At 39.6% G+C, this 19,434-nt stretch overlaps 1 protein-coding gene and 1 pseudogene across 2 annotated transcripts; one reads left to right on the forward strand and one right to left on the reverse strand.

Moving 5' to 3' along the window:
• Positions 1-10,763: 10,763 nt before the first annotated feature.
• On the forward strand, positions 10,764-11,928 carry LOC103703233 (putative F-box protein At2g36090 pseudogene; annotated as a pseudogene). The gene has a single exon (XR_015972836.1). The product of XR_015972836.1 is annotated as a putative F-box protein At2g36090 pseudogene (transcript).
• A 1,720-nt stretch (positions 11,929-13,648) lies between these two features.
• On the reverse strand, positions 13,649-17,700 carry LOC103703116 (Leucine-rich repeat (LRR) family protein). The gene is made up of 10 exons (XM_008785834.4): positions 17,429-17,700; positions 17,227-17,298; positions 16,883-16,975; positions 16,227-16,308; positions 16,083-16,139; positions 15,236-15,300; positions 15,024-15,119; positions 14,786-14,872; positions 14,621-14,701; positions 13,649-14,525 (listed from the first exon to the last, which is right to left on the reverse strand). The coding sequence occupies exons 1-10, from the start codon at positions 17,525-17,527 to the stop codon at positions 13,857-13,859; spliced, it is 1,401 nt and encodes a 466-aa protein (XP_008784056.3). The 5' UTR covers positions 17,528-17,700; the 3' UTR covers positions 13,649-13,856.
• Between the last annotated feature and the right edge of the window lie 1,734 nt (positions 17,701-19,434).

The raw sequence follows: 19,434 nt of genomic DNA on the forward strand, positions 1-19,434 counted from the left end.
ACTTTCTTCATGAATATATAACTTGTAATTGTTCTACAAATTGATTATAATTCCCTCTCTTTCAATGCTCCATCACATGAAAGAGAGTGCTGATCAAATTGTACTTTATTTATTGGTCTAAAAATAATAAATCCAATCATGGCAATATCACTATTGCAAGAATTTATTAGAATGTTTACTTATCAAATTTACCATATAATCAAAACCATCAACCATGTCCATCACCTCTTTCCAAAGAAAAGTGAAAACCACATGTACTACAGTTGCCTAAGTCGCACTTTTAAATCAGTCGAGTACATCCTCTTTTTGGGGCTCATGTGCTGTCAGCGAGAAAGTGACTTTAATTTACCCTGAGCTTAAAATTAACGGCTAAAGGCACCATCCGCGTGCCACTCCCCTCCAAGTCACGTGCACGTCACTCTCGGTCTCCGAGCCGTTGTTTTTGTCCGCTGGCACCCTCGCTCGACGTGGCGCAACGGAACGCGCGAGAACTTCGCGATACACGTGTCGCAATTCTTGTGGACGAGCTGCGGATGAGTACGGAGGGCGTGGGGAGCAGCAGAAAGCCCGGCGGCGGTGCGCGCAGGCGAAATAATTAGTAGAAAAAATCTCGCTCCAACCAGTAACGGAAGCTTGTTGAGGTAATGGATTGAATGGCTGCTTATATGGTCAGTCATTTTGATAGTACTTTACAGACTGAAGATGAAAAATCAATTTTTTTTTTGTTATTGTTGAAAGGAGAGGCAAGCTACCTACCTTTTATTAAAGTAAGAAAATGGGCCACACAAAGATTGTCACCAACATTACGACCACTCGTATAAGCGGTGGCTTTGGGATGAAGGGTACGGCTTGAGGTCTTATGGTGAAGACTGTCTATTTCTAGACCAAGCATTCAAATGGGAGGCCAATGGCCAGAACGACACTTGTTATCTCAATTGGCGATCACAACCTTATGGGTGTGGCCTCTCGAGCTAGGCATGCTAAGCCAAAATGAGCTGCTACCTCTTTTTCCTTTCTATTGTTTTTTTCTTCTTTCTTTAACAATAATGTCAACTTTATTTTTTTTCTTAAATAGTTGTGAAGCACCGTCAATCATTTTAAAGAAACTGTATAATAATTGCTCATATCATGGAGAAATATATCTCCAAAGACCGGACCTAAGACCTTCACCCAATAAGAAGGCATGCATGGAGCCACGACTTGGCTATATAACCAAGTGTTGCACCAACCCTATTTCTCTCTCTCTTTTTTTTTTTTTTTATAGATTGGATCAACTTTGATTTTTTTTTTCTATTAACGAGTAGTGATATACGATGCCCTCCTACATTGGATGCATTTTTGTCTTAAATTTTGTTCTTGAAGTTTTTGTCATATTTCTTTCTTTTTCCTGAATCTTAGGTTCAAAGGCACTAATATGCTGGAGAGAATCAAGAATGCAACAATTATATTTGCCGAGGATTCAACTAGGAGAAACTAATGGAAGACATTAATGTGTATTCTAGCTAAAGTTGTGAGAAATTTATTAAGTTCGGACCAAGAAGAAAGTGCAGCTCGAATGACCCTGAGGTCGGCTGGAGACGAGTTGAGCAGCTGGTTGAGGCGTCGGTCACTGGTCTCCACAACTGGGTGGCCTGCAAGAAGTCCACTTGTCCAATGCCTAAGTCAGAATGACAAGATAACAATATAAAAAAGAGAGGATTTCAACAGAGTGTGGTCTATATGAGTAATATTACATCGTACCTCAGGTCCTTCGGTTATATAGAAAAACCATTTTTTTCGTTATCTGAGCTAACATGGCGTACAATGATGGACAAGCAATGGCCGGTGGCACGGCCATGGCGTGGAGGTCAGTCTGCGTGGCCGGCGTAGGCCTAGTGCTGGGCGTGGTGCAGCCGTACTATTGGTTGTGGCTATTTCAGAGGAAGCTATTTCGAGGTCCGTCAAGCTTCAAACATGACCATGGATGTGAAGGAGGCTTTGAAAGTACTCTAATGAGTGAAAGAGTGGAGCTTCAGAAACCTAAAGAAAGAAGATAGCTATCTGTTCTTCCGAAATTATGCTCCATTATTTCACTATAGGCAAGTAAAATTGTAGACGAAATAATACCTAGTTCTCAACAGCTACCTATTTCAAGTACGACTTGAATGAAATGGATTGCAGCAACGGCATATGGGGACGATGGAGGCTCATCCCGCGCGGATACAGTACCAGACACCAAGGCTATTGCACTCGAACCCCAGCCATGACACAACGAGGTCATCTCAGATATGATCGAAGAGATGAAGGGTGGTGGGAGGAAGGTGCAGCTTCTCAACATCACATATTTGATAGGATTCAGGAAAGACGGCCACCATTCGAGCCATCGGGAGCCCGGCACGCCGACTGATGCTCCTCAAGATTGTAGACACTGGTGCCTGCCGGGGGTGCATGATATGTATACATACATGCATATAAACTTTGAACTGCAAGGCAGTTCTTGTTGTAACTTCTATCATGGCCATGAACAAGCTGAAAAACTGATTTCAAACTATAACTTTAATCTTATGCCATTTCCAGCTGGTCGTAGGTGAAACATTAGCAAATATCATCTTGGTCAGAATCATAGTCTTTATTTCGATGTCGTTCATCTTAATGTAAATGCCAAAATCAATATTATTGCTCCAATTTTGGATACATTTTTGACCACATGATACACCTTTCCGCATTGTGGAGAGCAAAGTCAACCCAATTCAAAAATGATTGTTACCATTTTGACTAGCATGGTCATATATTAGGTAGCATTGCTATGGCAAAAGTAACAGCCATCATGATCGTTTGCTTTCAAAGATTATGATAGGAATTCTAAATTTAAGACAATTATGGCAAAAGAAAAAAGGTTAACATCAATCAGAGATTTTTGCCTTCACTCGGGAAGACAGAAAATGAGGTTGTTTATTGGATTCTAAGTCCTGGCATCATGTTCTTTGGATTCTTCTTGGCAGGACAAGAGATAACATCAATCAGAGATTGGAATGTTGTATGCTACCTAGAGTAACAATTTTTTTTTTTATTTTTTTTATCGAGACACAGTTCTAAGGTTGCTTTGTGGATAGATGAACTTTGCTTAAGCCTAAAAGTGAAGTTATTAGCACAAACTAACCACATTTGTTCATCAGACTAAACTTATCTCTGCATGTAAACCAATTTGCACGCTTAAATTAAGTTTATATCCTTCGACAAATCAAAACATCCAAAGAGCAAGAAGAGGGAGTGATGGCAGCCGTTTCAACTTTCCGAGGAGAAGCTGATCAAAGGCGTTTTCTTGGAGGCAACTGGAAAGCAGAAGATGAAGCCAGGCGAGCTCAATGCCAAAGCTCATGGAGACCTACTAAGATGACGGAAACAGGGATTGATGGGTCATCATCGTCCCATTCTCATGCGGCTGCTATCGATCTAGGCAAAGGTCCAAACCCTTAGAGACCTGAGAAGAAGATGGATGGTGAAGGTGATATCTTCATTGCTAGGAGACCTGAGAATCTTTCAATGTTTTTACCGACCACAGAAGGAGTTCGTCCACCAAGTGCTCCGGAGGTATCCTCGGGCTCTTCGGCGCATTCACTCAAGAGGTTGATTGGGATCCTATTAAGTTTGGATGCGGAACTTATCTAGTCCTCTTTCCCAATCGATTGAGCTTGCTGCAAGCAGCCCGACGAGGATCAGTGCGACACAGTCTCTTCTCCTATTCAGTGCAACCGTGGTCCTAGAGAGATGGGGCCATACCCCATGGGCTCCAGTTCCTTGGCATCCCACTCCATGCATGGGATGCGGAGACGGTAAGAAGATTGACCTCTGGTTTCTGTCAGCTTGAGAGGGTGTCTCCAAGGACACTAGTTGGCCAGGATCTTTCTATTTTTGAAATTTATGCTTTCTGTGAGAGGATGGAGGAGAACCATGCTACTCTAAGAGATGCCACAAGTCTTCAGAGGAAAGCATGCGGGCTGATCATAACGTCCGCGTTGAACAAGATAAAGAAGACATTGTGGATAACACTGAGGCAGGGAAATTTTGGAGAATGAAGAAGGCGGCTCCCAGTCAACTTCAAGGCTAAGAAAGTCAACTACATTAAGGGCAGTGGGCTCTGTGAGGGAGGCAACTGCAGAGTTAATTCCAATTGGTAGGAAGAAAAGAGGTGTTAAAGTAGATGAGCTGATCTTAAACCTATCAGAGCCGAGGACGGCTCTTATCCGATGGTGGAAAGGGTATGAGATCCAATAGTCTCACATCGGAAAGACTCGTTGCAGAGCCTGAGCATATGAGGCAGGTGTCTCCAAATCCTGCATACGCATTTTGGGAAGAAAACAAAATCAGGGAGGGGTGAAGAACGCTTACGTGAAGCCTCGGAACCGGATAATATCTAGCAGGAGAGCCCCGCAGTCCTCCCTCATGTGGCCCCATATGGGCACTGGGTGCCTCACGTGCCCCGCGCAGGTGGGGGCGTGACAAAACCCATGTCGGTCCCTCTCGTCGATCCCACAGCGACTTCCCTTGGAATGGAGAAGGACATGTGGGTTTTCTTTCTCAGAGGATGTTGCAAAGGAAGTCGTCGACAGCCTACTTGCGTTGGAGAAGGGGAAGGCGGCAGCAGTGCTTTTGGTTGATGGTTGGTGGTGGTCTTCAATCAGCTATGGGTTTCTGCTTGTTATGTTCAGTTGGCCCTTGCTTTTGTAACCAGGATGTTCTTCTGACGATAGAAGGGGTAATCAGCAGAGCTTGAAGGACAATTTGATCTTTATGGACTTCATATCCTCTCTTAATCTTATAGATCTTGATCTTAAAGGAAGGAACTTCATGTGGAGCAACCGAAGAGATCATCCTTCCCTGGCAAGACTTGATAGTTTCCTTTGGTCCCTGCTTCTATACAGAATGGTCTTTCTAGCTCAACATCCGATCATGTTCCAATAGCGCTTGAGTGTGATATCAAATTTTATGCACCAAAAATCTTCAGTTTTGAATAATGGTGGCTGAAGGAGCAGGACTTGGATGATGTTGTTATCAACTCTTGGAGAAGTATCATAGGAAGTCCTAACCATGCAGCAGCTTGGGTGGATAATTTGAGGCGGCTCTGTTTGGCACTTAAGAGGTGGTCTTCCACTAAAAGAATTTCGAATAGAGATTTAAAAGAGAAACTACAGCATGATGTGGATATTCTTGATAGGAAGGAGGAGTGTAGTGATCTCTCACCAGCAGAACTTATTTCTAGAGGATTTGTACCATAAGGAGGAATTGTATTGGAAGCAAAGGGCTAAAATTACTTGGCTTAAGGAAGGGGATAGAAACACCACTTATTTCCACAAAATAACATCAGGTAGGAAGAAGAGGAATTATATTGCAGCTCTATTGGATGATGGCACCCAATTCACATTACAAGAGGACAAAAACTCTAAATTGCACTTCTTTTTCAAGAACTTATTTAGCAATACCTACACTCCTAAAATCTCTATTAACTAGAGTCTACTATATAGTGATTGTTGGGTGAATCTAGGTGAATTGGATGATCAATTCACACTAGAAGAGGTCAAGAATGCTGTTTTTTCATTTAATGGATTGGAAACCCCTGGGCCAGATGGTTTCATAGAGATGTGTTTGACTTCACCAGACTGAACTTTGCCTTCATTTCACTCATACCCCAAAAGGAAGGTGCACTCACTGTGCATGATCTCGGAGCGATCAATCTCCTCAATAGTCTTTACAAAATTATTACTAAGATACTTGCAGGAAACTTGGCAAAGTTTCTCCCCTCTTTAATTGACCAATTCCAATATGCTTTTGTCAAGGGCCGATACACTGTAGAGAATTTTCTTAGCGCCCATGAAATGATCTCCTATTGTAAGAAAATGAAGCAAAAAGGTGTTCTGTGCAAATTGGATTTTGAAAAGGGACTTGATAAGATAAACTGAGATTTTTTTTGCAACTCTCTAAGCCAAAGGTTTTCCTAGCAGGTGGATTAGTTGGGTGCACAGTCTTCTATCTTCGACTTCAGTTGCTCTCCTTGTAAATGGCAGACTTGGAAGATGAATCAAGTGTAGGTAGGGCTTACGACAAGGTGACCTGCTCTCTCCTGCTCTTTTCATTATTGCTGTGGATATGTCAATTAGACTTCTCAAGCAAGCTGGTGCACTTGGTCCAATTGAAGGAATGGAAAATAAGCAAGAATTTAGAGAAATCAAGTTTGCAGTTTGCTGATGTTACACTGTTATTTTGTGCTAAAAAATAGGAAAACACAATGGCTGCTAAAGCAATCCTCTTAGCTTTTGAAGAGGCATATGGTCTAAAAATTAGCTTTCACAAGAGCTCTATTCTATGTATCAATATGGAAGACAGGGAGGCTTCGAGGTATGCTGATTGGATGAATTGTAAAAAAGGATCAGTTTCTTTCTCTTACTTGGGTCTGCCCCTCTGTGACACGAAGATGCCTAAACATTGTTGGTTGCTGCTCATTGAAAAGATCAATTTAAGATTGACTTCTTGGAAAGGCAGTCTCTTGTCTTGGGGTGGTAAACTAACATTAATTATTTTGTTTTGACTGCATTACCTTCATACTACATGTCTATTTTCAAGTTGCCCAACTAGGTCATCAATAGAGTTGATAAAATGAGGAGGACCTTCCTATGGAGAGGAGAAGAAAGTGTCTATGGCTTCTATTGTCTGGTTAATTGGGATAAAGTTTGCTGAACAAAAGAGCAGGGAGGATTGGTATAAAAAATATTGATCAAATGAACCAAGCCCTTCTCACCAAATGGCCTTGGAAATTTCTTAAGGGATCTAAGAACCATTGGTAGAAACAGATAAATAGTGCCTACTACAAGAGGTTCAAGTTTGGAACGAGATCGAAAAAAAGTCTTGTTAAGCTGTCACCTATTTGGAGGGATATTAGTAAACAGGATGGCGCCTTCTAGAATTGTATCTCCTTTAAGCTTGGAAATGGACGTAGCATTCACTTCTGAGAGGATTCATAGATTGATTCAGTACCATTTTGCTCTCTTTTTGCGGATTATATGAAAAGGTTGTTAAGCATAACACCCCTGTGACCAATTATTGGAGTTGGAGAATGTTGACATGGCACATTAGACTACGAGGTCCTTTGGCTCAGGAAGAGATGAGACAACTAGAAGCTCTTCACGAGATTCTTGCCTTACTTAGACCCTCAAGGCTTGCTGATGTGCCAATATGGAAGTTAATCCCAAATAGTATATATTCAGTTGACTCTTACTATAATTTTTTGAATAATAGAGGATTAAGATGCCCATATCACAAGAATATCTAGAGAGCAACCATTTTAGAGAAAGTTAGAGCCATCCTTTGGCTTGCTTTAAGAAACAAACTTCACACAGGAAAGACTCTAGCAAATAAAGGATGGAATGTTTGTGTTGGGTTCCCTTTATGTAGCTATAACAGTGAATCAGTTAATCACTTATTTATAATGTCCCTGTTCTCTATAAGCATTTGATCCACTATAAAACTACAGTTGAATTTGAAGGGTAGCCTACAAATTTTCATGATTTATGGACCAAGTGGAGAAAAGTAGGAAAAAGTGTAGGGGGTTGACTTCTTACAGCTATTTGCTGGGGGATTTGGAAACAGCGAAATAAGAGAACTTTTTTCAAAAGGAATCGATCCATCTACTTTATTCTTCAAAAAGCATTACATACTTTTCATAGATGGGAGTGCATGTACTCAATGAAAACAAGGAGAAAGACCTATCATCCACTGAATATCAAGTGCAGTGCGTGTTAACTTCATATCACCCCTTCCATAAACATCTCCAATGTCAATCCACTAATAATGATTTGGAAGTCATGAACTATATGAATACGATTAATGAACTCCATTGAGAAGTGGAGAGGTGCCAATTGCCCGGGTCAAGTCCTAGTCAGTGGAGGATATGGTGACTTATATCTGTATCATTAAAGTTTCATGTACTTCTACAATGACATCCGGAGATATTGCAATCTTTGCAAACTATTGAATTAATGCCAACCAACTGCTATTTGGGTCTCCCCTTAGTTCAAATGTTCAGTCAGTTGTATGCCTATAATATGGACCAAGGGTCCACCCATGTACTCCATAATTTAGAAGCTAGAAATCATCTTCAAAACAATTTTAACCTACATTTATATACTATTAATTTTTTAAGTTGGAAAAGCCATGAAACATAAAGATTGAATGAAAAGATAAGAACTTGATGAGTGGTTAGAGAATTTCTTTAGAAAAAGGTTTACCAAACAACTACAGGAGAATTCCAGGAAGTGAAAAGTCTAGATTTTTGTTTTTTTTAGTTTCAAAAAAAAAATATCGATAAAATTTTATTTAAATAAGTTTTTACGTACATGACACGTAATAAATACTAATACAATGCAATATTGCTCTAGAATATTTAGGTTGCAAAGAGCTGCTCTAGAATATAAATAACATATATCTTATAGTTCAGCCATATTTAATGATTCAAAGGGATGGTCGAGACACCATTGTCTAGCCATTTGTAGGCATGCGCATAGCTGAAACTCCAACGTACAACACTCTTTCTAGCGTATGGCTCGATGGATTCGAGTTGCATCTTTCGCGCAAAAGAATGATTGATCTTCTTTCGCAACACCGACCGTTGGATAGCGCATTGCATAGATCTCCAAGCACTTCAAACTCATTCATTCATCCACCTACACAGATCTCAAAACAAATGAATTCTTGAGAGGAAAGAAAATTCCTTCTTAAATTCCTATACTATCATGCAAAGATGAAGAAGATATGCATGTCTTTGAGATCGATGATTTTGACTTGGCCCAAAGTTAGATGTAGTGAGAAGGACCCAAGAACTCCTCTCTTCCACGCATTTGATTAAGCATGCCGTGGCTGACCAGGTGATAAGGAAGACACACTCGTCTTACAAAAAGTCAAAAATGGAGTGCCACAGGAGGCCAGAGGAATAATAAAACCAATAAAGAAGGACCTTCGAAATGTGACCCCCCAACTCCCTTTTGAATTAAGGTTGCCGGGGTTTGTAGAGCACGTAATATAAAGGCATTTGGGGTCGAATCAGAGTCACTGTCTCATGGTGAAAAGGAAAGCTGAACTCTTTTGAGGTCTGCTTCAAAACTAAACCCTATTGCATTATACTACTTTTTCACTACTTACACAGAACTATAAAAATTTAATAGGAGAACATGACCAACTTCCAAAGATGTAACCTTAACATTCTCAACTCTGCAAGTCTGTTCTTTTTGTCAGCGAGCTCTCGTTACCATTTTTTCTTGAAAAAAGCTTCATAGTTTATGTAATGTGGCGTCCCTGGGATTTTTAGAGTGACATCCATTGGCTAGTGTTTACTGATAAATAAATATGCATCACTCTTAGTTGTGTGCTTTATATGATGTTACAACATATGATAGATCTATATAAAAATTGAAAAAGAGTGAATTCGAACTTGTGGCAGGGAAAAGTCCTAAACCTGTTCTGATTCAAGATTACATGGCTGTTCGTCTCACAACAGTTGCTGCTATCCCTATAATAAGGTTATGCCCAACCTAGTTATCACCACCTAAGCTGACACTGCTGAATAGAGACTATTTGTGCTTTAGTTTAGGTATGGATAGCGAGGATTAGATGTACAACTATAAATAGCATCACTTTTAATGTCCATGTGCATCAAACAAAAAGTCCCATGATGTATATCCGTCTTGATAGGTGTCTCCTCTGGGACCGTGAAGAGAGACATCACCTGTGCCTACTTGGCGTATCACATTTGGTTGAATATAAATGTCCGCACCTTTAAAGGAAGGAGGGCATCCCTGAAGACTGTGATAGATAGAGCTATTTGTCTGACCGAGATCATCACCACTACACTGAGGTGGGCTAGGAACATTTGGGATTTCCACATCGCTATCACAACGCCTTGAGTTACTTTTGTCTTTTGGGAGCCCCTATCCCCGGGCCACCTCAAGGTGAACTTCGATAGTTGTTTCTTGGTAAGAGGAGACAAAGGAGGGACGGGGTTTGTGATCCGAGATCACAACTCCAGACTGATTACGGCAGATGGGCAGCACACTTATGATATGACTGCTATTGGAGCTGAGCTTAGGGCAGCATGGGAGGGCATCACCTATACGAAGAGTATCCTAGGGGCTGACTACATCATCCTAGAAATTCTACCATGATGATTGAGTGAATTCGTGATGTAAAGTGATAGGGCCACTGCTCAGGGACATCCAGAGATTGGTGACAGGTTGCTGCTCTATTCTAGTTGCATATGTTTACCGAGAGGCGAACAGAGCTGCAGATTAAATTGCTTCCTTTGCTATTTATCATTCAAGAAAAAATTTATAGACATGGTCTGACACTGCCCCTCCCCTCCTCCCAACTCTATGTCATCTCATTTCTCTTGACTCTGTAGGTAGCACTCATGCTAGATTGAGGTGTGCTACCGATGTTATAATAATTAAAAAAAAAACAAAAAAAAACACGTGTCTTCGGATTGCGTATACGAAAGAGAGGTGTAATAGCGGATATGAAAATCGTGCTAACAACGTTGCCTCCCCTCTTCATCACCAGCCAGCCAACCTAATCCCGGAATAACCAATCCCCAACGGAGTCGTCAAATCGAGCCTCATATCAGCGGCCCTTCCAAAATATACCGCCAAATAAAAATATTACTTATCGGATCCTAATTCCTTGTCGGATCCTCTCCCCTTGTTTATATTAAAGCGACCCCCTTCTTCCCCGCTTTCGCTCAAAGGCGAGATTTTTAACTCGATCTCCATTCCGATGGCAAACGAATCGACGCCGACCGGCGGCGGAGCCACCACAATAGAGGACCTCCACGATGACGTGCTGACGAGGGCTGTCCGGCACCTGGACGGGCCTGCGTTGGCGGCAGCGAGCTGCGCCACCTCCCGCCTCCGGTCGGTCTCCACCCAGCCCCACATCTGGCGCGACATCTGTCTCGCCACCTGGCCCTCCCTCCGCCACCCCCGCCTCCTCCGCATCCTCCCTTCCTTCCCCCACTCTTACCGCTCCTTCTTCTTCGATGCCCACCCCTTCCCCTCCCTCCACGCCACTGCAGCCGGACGCGGCCGCCTCACGGAGCTCATCTCAGCCGTCGATCTCTACCACGACGGCGCCCCGATCTTCTCCCGTGTCGTGGAGACGGAAACCACCTCTTCCTGGTTCCAAGGCGCGCCCTTTCGGATCGACGCCCTCGACCGGAAGGACCTATCAACGGCGGCCCTGGTGATCTCGCCGGCGGACCTGACACTTAGCTGGGTAATTATCGACCCGGCCGGACTCCGGGCGGTGAACCTATCTAGCCGGCGACCGGTGGCGGTAGACCGCCAATGGTACACGTGGGACACCCTGGTCCGGTTCGCGACGGTTTTGGAGGTGGGCGGCTCGGTTTACTCGGCCACGGTGGTGGTCACGTGCCACGAGGCGACGGGGCACGTGAGGGAGCTGGGCCTAACGGTCGAGGACATTGATGGGATTTGCTTGAATGGAAGGAACAGTCTGGGGATTTTGGGGGCGGCGCTGGAAGGTGAAAGGAAGAGGGAAACGGAGGGAGAAACGGAGATGAGATACGAGGGGTTCGCGAAGGGGAAACGGCAGCGAGAGTAGTGGACGGCGATGAGAGAGAGGATGCTGGATTTGTGCTGCACCACCGTCGGGGTCTCGGCGTTCCTCAGTTTTCTAGCACTGGTGGCTTTCCCATAATTGTTATAGATAAAATACAAGAAAGGAGTAGTGTGATAATTTATTTTTTTTTTATGTTCATTGCCGGCCGGTAGGTCGGAGAGTTCGAAAGATCAGAAAATTACAGCCTCACTTAAGGAAGCAATGCCAATTATATGTCGAAATATACGCAGCGAAGAAAGCTCATGGATAAGATTCTTCGATTGTGCCTAATCTTCGATATAAATTTTCTTTCTCATAATATCATTCGTATATGATTAAGATGAGCTAATCGTTCTTGATTTCTTGTATTTTTGTAGGCCTCTGATATCTTGGGAAGTTTTATGTACATTTCTAGGTCCTTTAAGCTGAATGCTGACACAAGCTGCATTATGCTAATATTAGGAATTATATACGACCAAGCATGCATGTAAATTTTTGGTACTTGGCTTACAATTTATAAACAAGTAAATACAGTGAGTAGGTTTGATTTAAAGTAATATCAGGATCAAACATGTGGAGCACAAGTCCTTGTAATCAGCAGGATAAGAGATTATCAGCTTAGTAGAACTTACAGTCTGATCTAGAAATAAAAAGTGGCTAACACTTGGCAGGACTAGTAATACCTTGACAACCAGTCAAGGCAAACAAGTAATCTCACCAAATCAGGGTTGCCACTATGGTCTTGTGCCACTAAAGTTTCAATCTAGGGATCCCCTGATGTTAATTTTCTGGAGTTTTAAAATAAAGGAGCTGACTTCCTGATGATGTTTCGCAATCACTGTTAGATATCGGTCAGTTTTTCTTCAGGAAACAAAGAAAGTATTCTTGGATTCCAAGTATCTTACCACTTGAGCCAGTTGAATGGGGCATGGAGGGTGGATGGAGGGGAAAGCAAACAATAGTTCATGAGGTGGAAGCAGAGGCAGAAGTAGAGAGGAAGGCCAGGATAAAGGGGAATGCCGGCGCTTTATGATAAGTAATTCCATCTGATTGTTTGATTGATCATCCAAATGAATCACCAGAATGGATCAGATGACAGTCTTTGAATTTAGGCTGCCAACCTGATCTGAAAAGAATGATGGAGGAAAATAGAAGGAATCAAGAATCAAAACCTAGGACTCATACTCTTCTAACATATGCATCACTGTTGAAAGTGCTCAAATATCTTAGTGAAAAGCTGCGTATTTTTCTTTATACTAATTTAGTACAAAGAAAAGCTAATATATGAAAGAGATCATGGATAAGGTATTTTGGTGGATGTACCAAATCATGTGAAGCAGTAAAAACTTTACTATGTGGGCCTTCTCATGGTAGCATGTTCTAGGCAATCACAATATTCCATTCAAACTAAAGAGAGTCTTGGGAACAATCTCGAGTTTTTTTTCATGAGGAAATTATGAAAATGTAAATAGTCAATTATATGTTAATTTCATCAATTACTCATGATTTTTCATGACTTCTGAAATAACATTTGATACCTTGCCCTGGCATGCAACAGGGCAACTGGAAATATCTTTTAAAATATCACTCAAAAAAATAAATTCGCCTAGATGAGGATTGCTATTGTGGTCTTCTCCAACTAAATCTCAAACAGAGATTTCTCTTCCACGAGGGACAGGCCGACTGTGCAAAAGATAAGCCTGAATATTCTAATGATGTCTTCTCAATAGCCATGACGCTATGAAATTTATTAAGTCATTCTTCTTAAAGAAAACAACTTCAGTGTTCTCTACATTTGTTAAAACAAACAAATGGTAAGTAACCACCCCCCCACCCCAACCCAAAAGGAAAAAAAATCTCACCTGCAAAGAAAAGAAGAAAGAACTTAAGAAACAAAGAGAAAATTATTCCATGCATCTGATTTTTCAAGTTTGTCAAGCAATGAACATAAGCTAACTTAATCATTGTAAATAAATTTGATGTATCGCAATATTGATGGATCAGATAATTATAGAGTACAAAAGGTGATACTTAGACAATATTTATTTATTTTTCTTTAATGTGACTGACTATAGTCTATAGATGGCTAAAAAAATAATGGCAGATTGATATTCATACACCACATGAAACAATTTTGAGAAAATATCTAAGTTCAAGTATCATACTTAAACGAGATTAATGACAGTGTTCGCAAATGCTTGTAAGAGTTTGATTACGGACTAATCATCCCATGCTGATGGCCCACCCATTCCGATTTCTGAGACTGGGGCCAGGAACCGAAATGCTGAATAGCCCATACCTATGCCTTTAACCTTTTTCTTCTTCTTAGCATGGTCCACCACCAATCCTCCAAGCAACTTTGTATCCGAAACTACTTCATTGTCCTTCTTGTTGTCCAACTGTTGACTAGTCTTATCTGATAGAACAAGGTCTAATAATGGTGTTTCTGCATCATCAATTCCCTCAAATTTGCTCTGTTCTTTGTTCACAGGCTTCCTCCTCTTTGATTCCTTTGCCTTTTTTAGATCAGTAGCATCACCAGGAGAATTGCCATCCTCTGATTGAACTGCATTATTTTTCTTGGTTTTTACACTTGATTTTGCTTTTTTCTCCTTTATTTCCCTTTTAGTTTTAACAATAGTGGAAACTTGAAAGACACGATCTTCCTCACTAGAGCTTTTCAATATGTTCTCTGCACAGACTTTAACATCTAATTTGGGTCTTTTCCTCTTTACTTCATCCTTTGCTTCAATTTCAGGGGCATTATGGAGAGGAAGATCATCCTTACTGCAAGACAAGCCATCCTCTCCAGATATTTTCTCACTCCCGCTACCCTTTTCTATGGGTTTAGCATTGAATATCCTCAAATTTGGTAACAACTTTTTGACCTGACATAGAGTTTAGGAAAAGTAAGAATTGTTATCTTCTTGATAGGTAAGTCACAAACATGACAAGAAGATAAAAAGATCAGATAAAAAATTACCTTCCTAACTAACTTATCTTTCTCAGCAATAGGATTTCCTTGTAAGTTGAGGTTTTTTAAGTTGTGTAATGCAGAAAGAACCTATCATTTAGTTGAACTATTAGCACCTTTCAAATTGAAGTAACAATCATGAAATACAAAGTTGACAATCACCAAATCACTGACCTTTAAGTCTGACCAATTCTCAATCAGATTGTTCCCCAGATCAAAATTTTGGAGTTTGATGTTCTGTGCCAGTTCACTTGGGAGAGTCTGGGAAATTAAACAAGACACAATTACAGGGAGCAGAGACTAGCTAGGACTTGCTGAAAACAACGATTGTAACAACAATAACATGTGTGTTATGGAATAGATACGTGAAAGGAAACTAAAGAAGAAAATGAGATATCAATTTAAAATATACCGTGATCTTGTTGTGAGCAAATCTGATTTCCTTCAGATCCACACATGACATCAGAGAAGATCCAATATTTTCGATTTGACAATGGGAGAGGGACAGCTGAAATAACGAACAACACAAAAAAGCTTAAGCAATTTCTGATATAAATGAGTAAGGCAGCATAGTTGCCAAAACAAAAGAAACAAGTAAAACAATATCAATATTTAAATTCTTACTTTTTTGATAGACTTCAGTTTCATCATCGAGTCACCGATATCATGAATTGGATTTCGTGAAAGAACTGAAGACAAAAGACTCAGGAAGGTTTAAAGTTAATATCACCATTTTTTTGAGAAATATTTCTTCTCAATGCTCATTATACTGAGTTGTGCATTAAGTGCATGCAATAGAATAGCCAAAAGATAAAGAGATGCTATAAGAAGCATAATGAGAATAAGATTCATAATGCAATTACATCCAAGTCAAACTAAGAATAATCAAAAGACCATAATCAGACATGAGACAGATTTTATGCCAGTTTCCACATGTTTCTAAATATATGCTGTTGCTGTTTTTTTTTCAATTTATTTAAATCTATAGAAACAATGTATGAGCTTTTGCTCCTATTCTCTATGGAAGTGACGAATTGGCTCATAAAGTTTCTCTTCAAATTAATGGTAAATGGAACAACGAACTTTCATCACCATGGTGATGACACTAATCCTCGATAGGAAAAAAATGATAGGAAGCCCAGAGAAGATAGACAATATTTACTACTCTAGAGTTAAAGAAACAAAAGTAGATTGCATACAGCATACTAACAAAACTAAATATTACTTAGGCATTTGACACATAGTAATCTTTCCTTTTCCTTTCTTCGACAGGAAAATTTTCCAACCCCAATTTGTCAATGGAACATATGTCAGACACAAGAAAGATCATCTAAGTCCCCAAAAGATTACCAGAACACCAGACAGAATAACTTATTTATGTGCAAAATGTGAAAATCTTTATGAGAAATATCGGGCAAAACATAAATAATATTGCTTCTATAGAAAACTATTGTTTGTCTGTTATCCATACCGAGCGTATTCAAGTGCTGTAGCTGATCAAGCTTGCAGATGGAAGATATGTTGTTATCTGCAGCATAGAAGACCGAAGAAATATATTACACAGAGCTAAATATTGGATTGATCCAGGTATCCACTTTCCTTTCAAAACAAATACCATTCAGAATTAAAGCTCGTAAGCTTGTGACAGTTCTAATTTCGTTCATTGTTCGGAGCTTATTTTTTCCAGCATTTAACACCTGCATCACAAGGATAAAAGAACGAATAAATTTAATGGCAACTAAAATCTCAATAAGTATCCATGATATATGGTTACTTTGTTTGTATAACAAAACTAGCATTGCCATCATCAAACATAAAGTGAGAGCACAGTGATGGCAGAAAGTGATAGCAGTGATAAAGCTCCTCAGCCATTTCGTGTTTGACTTCTTTTGTTTCAGAACTATGTGATCCTATGTGGGTCTGTTTCAAATTTGAACAAGCTTGATGTGCATCTCAAAGAGAATCAGCACTACAACTGACTAAGCTGATACCCTTCAAAGCTGCACCGTCAGATTACCAGTAGGACAACTGAATATACCCACCTTAACACATACAAGAAAATATAAATGTGGTTAATCCAAATAACCCCTAACTATACAACATTTGTATCCAATGCGAACTACCCCCTTCAAACTAACCACAAGGCAAAAACTATTGCAAACCAGAGCTTATGCCTCATGATATAAACCCAAGAGAAATATTACAAACAAGAATATCATAATTGAAGAGAATGAATTTTTACTGCATAACAAAGTGGTTGTTGAAACTAACTGTCAGCTTAGTGAGACCTTCAACCCCTTTTAAGCTTTCAAGCTTGTTTTCCACGACAGAGAGCCATTTTAAATTGATGCACGAAGACAGATCCTGCATGGAGCATCAAGAGTTTAAAACCCTCCATATTTCAAACAAAAAAAAGAAGAAAATAACAGATTGGCATCTAAAATAAATTCCAATTAAAAAGTAAAACAAACACATGCTAACTACCATCCTAGAAGTAAACCGTGAATTAAAATTACACTTTATTAACACTGGATGATGAGGAAACTAAAGTAAATTGTCCCACTAATTTGGATCGAAAGCAAGATAACTACTAACAGAAACTCCAACAAAACTACCTCGAGAGTTGAGAGACAATTGCAGCTGAGGTCGAGCCTCTCCAAGTTCTGGAATTTACTCAAACACGAGACCTACAGAGGCAAAGAAACTATCAAAAGATCCAAAGTTTCGAGTTTCTTAACATCACTTCAAGAGGGTCTTCCAGTGACAAAGTTAATTAAAAAAAACAAAAAAAAAATTGCGGGGGCTTCGATGACTCACATCGGAGAGTGCTCGATGGGAGAGCTGAAGCGAAGTGGTCTCGACGACTTCGCGGTTCTTGTTCTCGCGGGAGATTTGCTCCAAGGTGAGGCGAGCCATGGCGGCATCCGAGAGATCAGAAAAGGGGGCCACCGCAGTGGAGTAGAGTAGGATAAGATAACGGAACCCTAACGTTAACGGTTCTGCCGGGGAGGAGGCGAGGAGCTCCTTTTAAAACCATCGATGACTTAGAGCCTCTGACCCCTCCACAAATATGTCCCAGCCCCGCTCCCTTCGTGACCTTAGAAATGTCAAGCTTTTAGTAATATTAAATTGTACAGGGGATTCTTGTGAAAATGCCATTGTAAAGTTTGAACATATTTCGGCAAAGTCGTTGCCGACATTAGGTTGACTTAACACTCACAATTTTCATATAACGCCCATACAATATCGAGTATTATATGGTACTTTCAAACCATGAGAATGATGCTCCATGGATGACCTGAAGAAAAAAAATATTTTCTGAATTATTATTAGCATTTATACACGAAGCCCCACATGGGATTTATCTACCTAATTAACATGAGTTGTTCGACAATTGCAGAGAAATCTAATTAAAATTTTATACATGTAATATGTAACTATTCCATCCATCCCTTCAATGATAGCCAATTTTCTTGTGGTATGCAGTGTTAATGAAAGGATTACTAAAAAAAGTTACACATTATTCATGTAACTTTTTTTGTTTGAGATTTTTGTGCAATATTAATTTTTTTATTTTATATTATCATATAATGTATGCTGTTGTTGTACCAGAAAAAATCACAAACTATTTTTTTGAGCTTCAGTTTACTTCTTGGTATCCTAGAAATGCTTATTTTTCTTATTTTGCTACCCTTGTGCATGCACAAATTCAGCTACATCAGCCATTGAAGCATGATCATGGCAATTAAATTGTCTTGACTAAAACAAGAAAAGAAAAAAAATAGATATGCTGGATATTTCGAAAAGAAAAAAAATAGAAGAGGTAGTCTACCTTTATTGATATTGACTCTGTGATTGCCTTAGCTAATGGACACCATACTATATCCTCTCATACCATGCCTCTCTTGGTGGCTTTGATACTGGTCTCCTTTTTTTGTGAAATCTAATTTAAATCCTTCTCGGCTTGTTAGCTCAAAATAAGCTATTATTATTTGAATTTGTTTATTGTTTACATGACTAACATATAGGTTGTTCTACTATATTATTTTATTAATATTAATATTTTTTTTTGCCCCTTTCTCTCATCCTCTTAGAAAAATAAGGTCTTTTAGATAACTAGCTTTATCTAGAGACCACTAAGTTTATTTTATGGTTAAGTTATCTACAAGAATAAAGATGGGGGTGAAGTAGCTAGATCTACTTTTTTTTTTTTTGAAATTATAAAGAATTTAATTGATAAACTTATATTGGAGAGAGTTTTTGTTCTTCCATGATGTTTTCTAAGTGCACCAAACCATGACAATTTATAAGAGACTACAGAAAGGACCATTATAGCGCAAAGCAAATAGTGAGAGCAATGGCCCAATCTAATCTTAATTATCTAGTTAGAGAGGAGTTTCTTCTATTTTTTCATAAACACCCTTATCTCAACCACTCACAGAATAATAAGAATTGGACTACACACTAGAATTCAATTCCTTAGTATTTTTTAGTATAGATTATGTTTAAAGATTTGATTCTTCAATTTGGATGGTCTATGAAGAATTTTAAAATTGTTGACTCCTTATATAATCCAACTCAAACAATAAAATTTTTACATTTTGTAGCCATGGTGTCATGATCAGAAAATGCCAAAATTTTATAATAGCAACATTTAACAAGGGTTAATATGTAGAAATACTGGTGCTAAGTTTGAATTATACGGGCAAACAATTTGCTAAAAAATTAATTTAAATTAAGTAATAGATTTTCTTATATAACCCCTCATGAAGCACATATATTACACACAATAAGTATTACGCAATACTTTCATTGGATAGGGG

Source organism: Phoenix dactylifera, chromosome 13, assembly GCF_051530095.1.
Source record: "Phoenix dactylifera cultivar Ajwa chromosome 13, Ajwa_hap1_PhDact_Kaust_v1.1, whole genome shotgun sequence".
In the NCBI taxonomy this organism is placed as follows: domain Eukaryota; kingdom Viridiplantae; phylum Streptophyta; class Magnoliopsida; order Arecales; family Arecaceae; genus Phoenix; species Phoenix dactylifera.

What these genes read in the sequence shown, in the direction of transcription:
- LOC103703116 (XM_008785834.4), bottom strand. Translation starts at nt 17,527, where the DNA reads ATGGCTCGCCTCACCTTGGAGCAAATCTCCCGCGAGAACAAGAACCGC. An exon ending in AACTGAAGTCTATCAAAAAA is followed by an intron (nt 15,120 to 15,235) that starts GTAAGAATTTAA and finishes TCGTTATTTCAG; the next exon opens with CTGTCCCTCTCCCATTGTCA. An exon ending in AGAATTGGTCAGACTTAAAG is followed by an intron (nt 14,702 to 14,785) that starts GTCAGTGATTTG and finishes ACTAAATGATAG; the next exon opens with GTTCTTTCTGCATTACACAA.